At 37.4% G+C, this 11,044-nt stretch overlaps 1 protein-coding gene across 1 annotated transcript in view; it reads right to left on the reverse strand.

Moving 5' to 3' along the window:
• Positions 1 to 10,975, reverse strand: part of LOC134747291 (homeodomain-interacting protein kinase 2) — a 138,672-nt gene extending 127,697 nt beyond the window's left edge. The window contains exons 1-2 of the mRNA XM_063681914.1: positions 10,648 to 10,975; positions 2,077 to 2,238 (exon numbers count right to left, since the gene is read on the reverse strand). Of these exons, the coding sequence (XP_063537984.1) occupies positions 2,077 to 2,235 (159 nt within the window). The 5' untranslated portion in view covers positions 2,236 to 2,238; positions 10,648 to 10,975. The remainder of the gene's footprint in view (positions 1 to 2,076; positions 2,239 to 10,647) is intronic.
• Between the last annotated feature and the right edge of the window lie 69 nt (positions 10,976 to 11,044).

Raw genomic sequence — 11,044 nt, forward strand, 5'->3', positions numbered from 1 at the left:
TTATGCATTTTTTCACGGATCTAAATAAAAACTACACTGGTTACGATCAATTGTCTACAGCTCGGTAAAAATGGACACACGACTAGATTGCGCCACCGAAACGCGTTATTTCATTAGAACACGTAACATTTGAGTGTTCCAAAAATGATTGCGTTTATTTTGGTCCGCTATAAAACAAGTTCAAAGTCTAGACAATAAGGCCGATTGTGATTAAATGCTACAAATAAACAAGAAAATAAGAAATGTAAATCCACAAATAGACGTCCGCCCACAGACTTTTCTATCAGTAAAATAAAACGTCTGTCTTAGATAAACATTTTCAAGATATTCTAGTGGATTATCTCTAAAAATACCACGTCTGGACTGTTCCAAATTGAACTCCAGTCAACTCGCCATTGGAAAATAGTGCAAAGACTATTTTCCATGGAAATTCTACGCTCCATCGAGTTCAGATCAGAACCGCGCCCTATTATAGAAGGCGACAGGCAAGCGGTAATGTGGTAAATAAATAGATTCAATGTTCATCAGCTCGTGTATTTACATTGCTGAGCAATCGAAAGTGAGTCGAATGGTAAAGTGAACCAGTTAACTTATGAAATGGTCCGGAACAACAATAGGTAATACAATAGTGCTCTTACACTGGTTCGTTGGATCGACTCGACTGTGCTAGTCGCCATTGGAGTAACACCATAGCTACCACACGCTCGCGCGAAGTTCAATTTAATTAATTTGAAATATGCTTGCTTAGTTAGGACAGCCGTTCATTTTATAGTCGTTCAGTGTAATTACTAGTCGATATCGTAAATTATTAGTTTTGTATGGTAAATAGGTGATTTATTAACTGATTGGTTTGCAATTTACTTCACCAATTGCCACTGAACTCACTGCATGGACGAGAAAATGTTGGATACTGGACCTCGGGCTTCAAAACTGATGAGAACGCAACCAGGATTAAAGAGCGTTTTTAAAAACGCGTCCCTGCATCAAAACCGAGTCTACACTGATGTACCTACGACAGTTTCGGGCGCCAATTGAAAAAGCCTTGGTCTCCAGGTGACGCTGCTGCGCGCTGCCATGAGCGTAACATTGTATGGGAAGACATTTCTATCTATAGAGCGTTACGTACGGGTGTACGTATATAGCGTACCGTCTCAACTCAACTCGAAACCAATATATAAGCTGTGTGTGTGATTCTACAGAATCAATGCATTATACCGCAGTAAGCTTACTGTGTGTCACTTGTCTTGGTAAAGCATTCGTCGGCCTGAAGCCGTCACGTAGACAAATTTTAAAAGTAGTTTGATTACGAGTTAGCGTTTTATTTTATTGCAGAAAATGATACCATAAACTGTATATTAGTTAATATAATTCGGAATGATTCATGTTAAACGAACGTCTTATCAATTTTTTGATTTCTTTAAAAATACTGCTTGATTCTGCTTGGTTGGTTTATAATTAAAAAAGTTTTTTATGTGAGTTCGAATTCTAACTTTTTCGCTTTGGATTTCATAGTTCTATAAAACAAAATGTACTTGCTTTACTTAACTTCGTAAAACACGAAGTAATGTGTATGTTGAATTGTTAATGCTTATGTCTGAAACTATCAATAAAAGCGACGATAAAGAATGTTATTATACTTATTATGCTTTAGCTGATAGGAAATCGCAAATGTGATGTTATTGTAACCTCCGTGTTCGGTCCATAAATTTAACTATCATAGGCACGAGGAATGTTTCATTACTGCATTCTCATAAAGAAACTTGTGCAGAGCGAAATTTTAGTTTTTTTCTACAATAAAGTATTTGAGGCAAGCCAAGAATCGATTTCTATGAACGAGATCATTATGTAACACCTCGCCCCAGGTAGCAAAATGACGTCAAATGACGTCATTTTGCTACCTGGGGCGCGCTTCGTCTATCAAAGCAGTATCTGAGGTGGAACCACACTAGACACGTCATACAGCATTACGCGCGTGATATATTATGTGCCCTATACTAAGGCAGTCTTCACACTTACTACAATCGGTCCCGACCCCGACGTCTTACTATATTAGTGCAATTCCACACGCCGACTCACCTTGTAGCCAGTGTTATCGGGACCCGCGTGTCGCGAGACTGGGCTCAGCGCGCGGCGCTTCTTAGGCTGGTGGCGGGCCGGCGACGCGGCCGGCTGGTACGAGGGCTGGCTGGCTGGCTGATTGCGATAGTGCGTCGGGTCCGGGTACATGACATGCATTCCCTAAAAAAAAAGGTATTAGTGTCATAATTTTCAGACTTTACAAAAAATACAAATAATGCATTTGAGATCTCATGAATATATGGAGTTTTTTAACGTTTAGCGATTTAGCATCGACATTTGATTTAGCCCAAACGTATACAACAGCAACAAAAAATAGCTACTTCGGGGTTGTTCTGTAGCAACAGTATTGAAATACTATACAAGCGTATTTCAAGATAAATTCGATATTGCATTATCTGATCGCATAACATCATAAAAATCAAAACCCATCTTAATGATGATATTCCTGGAATTATCTGAAGTTATTATGTTGTAATATCGCAAATCTACTTAATATTTCTGCTTATGAAAATTATGTATGTAGGTACTTAGGTAGTAGCCAGTAGGTACTACTTCGATATTATATTCCGACATAAGTACAAAATTGGTAACTTATTAACATAATACACAGCGCAAATTAGCATAGTATAAGTAGTAGTAGTAGTAGTGTAAGTTGTGACCTAATATTACAATTACCAATAAATGATGTCTATGTCTATAGGATAAAGAAGGTATATACAGGTATATAACCCTTTCAATCTTACCCCACCTTGGGTTGGGGTAAGATTGAAAGGGTTTTTCATGAGGGGTAAGACAAAAAATCGTCCATATGCCGAAGCATTATGGGCTACTTTTCATCTTGGAAAACCCTTTCAATCTTACCCCAACCCACCTTACACCTTACATTACACCTAATGTTTGTAAAAACACTTCCATACATAACCTTATATACCTGTAGTATTATTATATTCTGTTCTGAGAAATCTATATGTTATGTAGGTATATATATATCGAGCGTGAACGGACACTTTCGCATGTGTTTGTCGAGCCTGATAGTTTTTACATATTTTTATGTTTGCGTTGTTTTTGTTACAGTTTTATGAACAGATAACATGTGCAACAATGACAATGTTTTTGACAAGAATGGCGAAGACGCAGTTGGGGGATGAAAGGAGTTGCCTACAAAAAGAAATAAAATAAAAACCGGCCAAGTGCGAGTCGGGCTCGCGCACGAAGGGTTCCGTACCATTACGCAAAAAAAAACGGCAAAAAAATCACGTTTGTTGTTTGGGAGTTGGGAGCCTCACTTAAATATTAATTTTATTCTGTTTTTAGTATTTGTTGTTATAGCGGCAACAGAAATACATCCTCTGTGAAAATTTTAACTGTCTAGCTATCACGGTTCGTGAGGTACAGCCTGATGACAGACGGACAGACAGACAGACAGCGAGTCTTAGTCATAGGGTCCCGTTTTTACCCTTTGGGTACGGAACCCTAAAAATAAGCATTTTTTATAATCCTCGTTGTAATCAAACTGTTTGATGGTCCGTAGGCAGACTGTTTTCAGAATTGTGAACTTAAATTACAAACATAAACAGAATTCCAGAAAATTGCGAAGTAAAGGGTTTCAAAGCATTAATTAGCAGAGGTAATTTCAACTTGCCCGTAACAGGCAATTTGTCTGTTTATAATAATTTCAACGGACGGACATTTTCATAACAAGAACGGCGAATCTTGCGAACCGAGGACCGTCGAACGGGCCAATTTTAATATTTTCGGCTTTCGTGACGAAGCAATATTGCGGATTGCGTCGTAAAATTGAGTTCTCATTTGCTAAGAGCCGCCATTACAATGAGGCAGGTCTCTGCAACGTGACTTCAACCTGTAAAAGCACGGATGCATATACATATAAAACCACCTAAGCGGAATTGAAATTCTGGTTCATACTGCATTTCAAAACTGGCAGTAAATTTGTGGGCTTACTGAACAACGGCAGGTTATAATGAGAAATTGAAAAATATAAAGATCCTTGCCATTCTTGGCAAACTGCCGAGCGCCTAAAGACAAATTTTAATTTGGTGTACCTACACCACAGACTTTCGGGCAAATAATTGGCATATCAAAGGCACTCGGTCGAGAAAATGCAAATTAAGCACAAATGAAAATTTATAAGAATATAAATGGAAAAGATTAAAAGTGATACACATGTAACACAAGGAGATGTGGAACAATTAGGAATAAAATATTAATATTTTTTATTTTCTTCCGTCTTTTTCTATAATAGCACCGAAATAAGAGTTTTGGGCACTGTGGCGTGTTCGATCTACAAGAACATATTAAGACATCGGAAAAACAAAAATATGGCAATCACTAATGTAATCAAATTCGCTTCAAAATGCATCAAACCCAATGTTATAAATAAAGTAACAGTCGCCGCTCTAACAGAATATTAAACAGACACGGTCCAAGGAAATATGAGCGGATCAAAACAATCTAGGTTTACAATGAAACTTGATTCTCCTTGAGTGCAAGACAAAGAATTGCGCCTCCAGCTCCGATAGAACAGTTCAATCCGCTTATTATAATAAAATCGGACCAGCCTTTTGCAAGGATTCATGCGCTTAGCTCTGCCTTGGACATCAGATACAACAAACCGTACGGAGATGTGTCAACGTAAAGAACAATACTTGCAAAATTCTAAAATTATTTTTATCTGGGGCTGTAATGAATGTAATATTTCATCGATTTTGTCCTGTTTTGGATTAATATATTTAAAAAAAGTTTCCCTGTTTTATAACAAGATACCTGTTTAGTTATATTGAAGTGACTGTTCGATTCGGTGTGAATTTTAACGCTATTGGAAACCGATTTAAATCGATCGAAATAAGGAACTACTTCAGCTTACTAAGACACGAGACGAGGAAAGGAAATGAGTAATATGACAGTCATGTTTTCCTTATTACGTGGTGATAATGAAGCCGGTTTTATTGCATATTAATCAATGTTTCTTGAGGTAGGTACTGGGCTAGAGGTATTGGTTTTATAATATAATATATCTAGAATAGCTGTCAAAGTGACACGAATTATTCTTCCACTCAGCTGTCTGTGTAATTAATGTACCTAATGATCAACAATATGCCATAGGTTACTGTCGGAAGTCAGTACGGCCGTCGGAATGATATCCTATGATCCTATTGTGGTGAGAACAAAGCCTCGACTATCGCAGCCATCGACTTTCTAAACGGAGCGTGGGCGACGCCGGACATTACGGCTAAGTGCAGTTGAATTTGGTGAAGGTACAACTAGCTACAAAAGTACATACCCTCGTTGTGAACGAATTTCATTAATTAAGTGGGTATGCACTTTTTCAGCTCGCTGTTGGTAAGCCCCGTGGCATATGGCCGTCTATACGCCATCAGAAGCGGCACGGGTCCGCAGCGCAATGTGAGAATTAAAACAGAATTCCAAACGTTACCGGCGTATTAGGTATGCTTGAAGCTGGAGCCTTGCTGAACTGCTGGAAGCTTTTGAACAACGATTTTGCATTCTATATAAACGGGTTAACTAACAAGATTAACATTAAAATAAAAACGTAAGCCGACATGTGAGGGCTGCGCATTCACTACTTGGAAAAAAGATAAAAAACGATTTTGATCAAACTAAAGCCTAACATCAATGGATATTGTGGTTTGGAAATAACGATATTGTGCTGTGGGTTGGGAAACAAAGAATACAGACAGCAGTCCTGAGCGAACGCAAGACGCATAAGGTCAGTTAAATTAGGGTGAACACCTAAGCAACATCGTGTGGCAATTTTAAACCAACTTAGGTATCGGTCTGAACATCAAATTGCCTGCTAGCGAATTAAAGTAGGCCTCAATAATATAAATAATAATACCTGAGACATGTCGTAACCGTACGCGTTATGTCGAAAACGTGACAACAGCATTTGTCTGACAAAGACTAATCACTGCACGTTATTATCATATACAACAATGCTTTCTTTTTTTAGCATCTAAAGACGGAGTACCGAAGGAGTAAAGTATTATGCCAACGTACCTTTTACGTTCAAAAGATTAATCTTGCTTGTTACTGCACAAAGCGCTACAGTGTTTTGTAACTGAGCCAAAAACCCATTTAGGGCGTCATAACATTTTTAAGACAAATATTCACAAAAGAAACGTTTACGAATAAAGTGCTTTTAAGAATTAATTGAATCGGTTGACGTAAAAGCTTAAAGATGGAAGTTACAAGGTGAAAGTAGCGAGCCCAGCAAGGATCGCTTTGGGACCAGAAAATAACAGGAAATTGTTAGAACGCAAAATGACAGCAGTGACCTACCTACAATGCTTTATTTTAAATTCGTAAATGCTAACGTATCTAGAAGAAGGGGTTTCATTCTTGCATTTTAACGTAAATTCCAGTTCTGTAAACAACTACGTACCTAGTCAAAAAAAACACATTTAATAAACGCAGATTCTATTTTAAGAAACAAAAGGTAATTAGATGTTTGTCAACAAGCAGAAGTCGGTTTATTTTTTCTTCTCAGAATAATACTCCACGCGGACATAAGTATGTACGTAGTTATCCCGGGAAAAATCCACATGTGGAAGTAACGATGCATTACGCGTATGAAAATAATGAGGAAAATGAAGATTTTTGCTAATAAAAAAACGTGTTATTCGAGGAAAGGATGAAGAATAGAAAAGCGTACAGCCGGTGCAGTCAACGTGGATGTATAGAGAGACGTTTGCTTTTTGACCTTTATTTCAACGAGTTATCTAAGTCGAGAAAAGTCCGAACGCCAAGCGGTTTCTATAGGTAAATTAAATGTTATAAAAGATATGATATGGCACTTATGACGTGTTGAAGGATCTAAGACATTTGTCAGTAGTACAATCATCGAAACTATTAGCTTAGCATTAGCACCCGACATACAAATATGTGTGCATAACATATACAATTATGGGTGCTAAGCTAATAACTTTGCTGATTGTACTAATCTTAAATAATACAAAAGGTAATCACGGTCTATATCCCGGTCAATATAAGTCTCTAGTACTAATCTTGCCTACATCTTCAATATTTATGTTCGTACCGTATCATAATCAAACTAGTGTTATTTTGTTGTTTTAACGTAAGTGATACTTTACCCTAAGGACACTTTAGAACAAGCTAAGCGCCGATAGCCTTTGATGGTCGCGTTCCTGTCGTTATCACTGTGACCAAAATATCGAAAACTGGCGTGGGTAGGTATTTACCTACATACTTATTACCGAGTAATCAACGTGATGTAGGTACATTATACCACTACTTTACCTGAAGCGCTTATTACATCTACACGGTAGCCGGGCACTTTTTAGGTACAGGAAAGTCGGCCGGCCTCCCTACAAAAACTGCCCGGCGACCGTGAAGATGTAATAAGCGCTTGAAATGTACAGGTACAGGTTTACCTATACCTACTAGTGTAGTCAATTGAACAAACCGGACAATTGCGAGTCGGACTCGCCCATTGAGGGTTCCGTACTTTTTAGTATTTGTTTTTATAGCGGCAACAGAAATACATCATCTGTGAAAATTTCAACCGTCTAGCTATCACGGTTCATGAGATACAGCCTGGTGACAGACGGACAGAGGAGTCTTAGTAATAGGGTCCCGTTTTTACTCTTTGGGTACGGCAAAAGTAACTTTTATTTTTATATATATTTATTGAGAAGAGGGGTTTCGTCACGCAGTGTCGATGTCACCCCTGCCTCTGTTATGGCTGTAATGAAATCTACATTATGTTTAAATATAGATTGCATATCATCCTGGCCTCGTCTGATAGTAGCCAGGTTGATGTTACAAATAAAAGAAAGAAACTAAACCCACTAATTACTCAACATCTGCATACGACTTTGTTTTAATACTTTCGTTCAGTTCCACTCTGCAAAAACTTCTGTCGTACGGTGTACAATCCTCTAGGCAGGTTTGCGGCCGGCACATTAAACATGCAATGCCAAAGTTAAGGCGCACTTAGTTGCTAACTGTACTAGTAACGGTCCCGGCGACATTTCACGTTCGCCGCGCTCTCTCGCACCGACCTTTATTGCTAGGTGCCTATTTATTTTCAACTAAAACATTTTCTACACAACTGTTCTTTTTTAATACCGTAGAAGTTACTGATAAACCCTTTTGTTCACCAATTTTTAGTAGTAAGTAGTTAGCTATCAAAAATAGAGATTTTTCGGATTATTTTCTGATATCTTTTAAGTTTTATGGGTGCCCTGAAAAATCAGCGTCTTTTATGTCTATTATTTCTTTTTGTTATACTAATTTGTAATTTTCAAAAGCAAATGTTAATTTTTTTGAAAGATTAGTAACATATATTTATCAGAGTTCTTACATAATTAAAATCATTAGGAACCAAAGTAAATAGTTTTAAAATCGTGTGTCTTTTTTTATCCAGTTAACTTTCACAATTCACAAAAAAATGCTAAAATTACGTTTCTAACGACAGCTAGGTATTCTATCAGCCTTCAATATTATATTATGTATTGATGATTTGGGGACAACCTGTTTATGTTTTAATGGAATCAATAATACATGTATTTGTGTGATATCCCCTAGGATATAAATTTATATGAAACATATCATTGGGGACGTGTAAATGCTCCACTCTCATCAAAAGTAGTTCTGAGCTTTTGAGTGAGCTAGGCTTCTGTAGTACATGTATTAAAATCAAAAAGACACGATTCCCTCCACTGTACTATACCGAACTAATCCCTAATGTTTCTGCTCTTAGTACGTTTTAGTACACTACACGCGAACGAAACAGAATGGGAGCGAGGACCGAGGAGTGACAATGACAGCAAAGCGATCTGAGTGATCCGACTCATCCAACCAAACTAAAACTAAACATCGACTCTGTGTACTACTGTACTAAAAGACCGAACTAGTACAGTTGTGAGATTGTACCAGTTAGGAGCGATCTTTTCAGTGAACGAGCATGAACAACTCTAGAGCGAGCTATGCTGTAATTCACTTTTTAAATGACCATAGTTTTGCAGAAAGTGACTAACTTCATTTTCTTTTCAGTTACTTAATTACTTATGTCTTAACTTGGTGAATTTGGTTGCTTTCTGTATTCATAAAATTAATGGATTTGGTATGTTCATGTGAATCATGTGTATGGTCTACAAAATCTACAATTTGAATTTAATTTAGTGTTCAGATACCTAACTACCTACATGTTATGTTATAAATAAAAATAAAAATAATTTATTTTCAGACAGTTACAGTCCATAGTTGTTAGTATTAACTTACAGGCTATGTTATGTTACAGAACAGTACCTACACTAAATTACACACATGAAATTACATACTAATAAATTACAAATTATTGTGGCCGATCTATCGAACTGCATGTTTGTGAATTATAAGTTGTATACCAACTCGTAAAATCTCTCCTTGTCCTTCAAAAACTGATGAAAAAGTAGCATTTTATCCACAAGTCGTAGTTTCTGCCTCTTGTCAGCGAGTGCAGCGACCCAGGTCTCATCATAAAACTGTGTATGTGTGTGTGCAGCGGACGGAATTAAATATATATAACACAAAGAAATATAATCAAAATGACTACTAAGTTATTTTCTAGTCGCCCAAGAATGTACAGTGGAATGGAAGGCCTTTTTATAAGCCTCTGGGCAGCTAGAAGTTAACCTCTATCCATGTAGTCGCCCAGACATTAAAACTTGCAAAAACAAATACAATTTTGGATTTTTCAAAATAAAGATTCAAAATAGAATGGAACGGGAGACCTTTTTACAGGTCTCTGGGCACTTAGAGGTTAACATGTTTCTGTTTCTGCCTTCTTACCCGACATGAGCCTTTGGCTAGTTTTAATACCAATTAAAATTGGGTGAATGAGTTTTAGTTATGATTATGATTTAAGAGTACCTGTCAGCTCTGAGCCAAAATAAACCAAATGGTCATTTGGCCTTATGCCAAAAGGTAGACCAAAGTAGAGCATTATATTAATTATGACTACAATAATTGAATCAGTACATCTACCTATAATAAATTTGTGTATCTATTTGAATCTAGATACCAATTTAATTCATGCATCTTTTTCAGCACCTTTTATCTGAACATTTATGTTTTACACATCACTACAGTTGTCTTTTTTTTTCATAAATATCTGTTCAATAATACCCAATCATGTGAGTATTGTTCTATTGTTTATAAGTGGAAATTTCCCAATACAATCCGAGGCATCGGCTTGCCACGTTAAAAAATTCCAATAAGAATAGTTAAAAACAATCATATGTTTACATGGTTGACAGTTGGCCTCAAACTAAAATGTGCAAAAGTACACCCAAGTTATTTATACGACAGAACGTCCATGCCGTAAAAAACTACAAGACTGTTTTATAAGCAACATAAACGGATAACCAAAAGGTTATGAGAGAAACTCACACGTCAGAAAGCGTTTTATATCGCTCGCTCATGTAGAAAGCACCGCACAGACACCTCACTTCGGCGGGAACCAGTATTTTCCACTCGAGTTTCTACACCCGGAAACCACTACTATATAACAAGCCTCTTTCTCACCTCTCTAAGTTAAATTTCTGACTGTAGGATCCCACTACCATGCTGAAAGAAACACACGAATCGGACAAAGGGTCCATCAAAACACAGCCATTTTGAATCCGTTTCTACAAAATGTTACGTGTTCCACTATCGTCCAATGTTTATAAATCCGGGAAATAAGAAAGTCGACTATCCGTTTGCACTCATTTTGTTCGCACAAATTTAACACAGTAAAAACTACCACTAAACATTTCACACACTAGGTACGATTTCACTTCATACTTTCGCACACACCCGCTTACGTCGCGCAAAGTCCGCCGAGCAGAAGCGACGAACTAACACGAATGGAGCTGCGAGTGGTGGTGCGATGGCACTCTGCCAGTGTTGTCAGCATGAAATTACGAATTCTACCAAAATA

This window comes from Cydia strobilella, chromosome 14, assembly GCF_947568885.1.
Source record: "Cydia strobilella chromosome 14, ilCydStro3.1, whole genome shotgun sequence".
NCBI classification, from domain to species: Eukaryota; Metazoa; Arthropoda; class Insecta; order Lepidoptera; family Tortricidae; genus Cydia; species Cydia strobilella.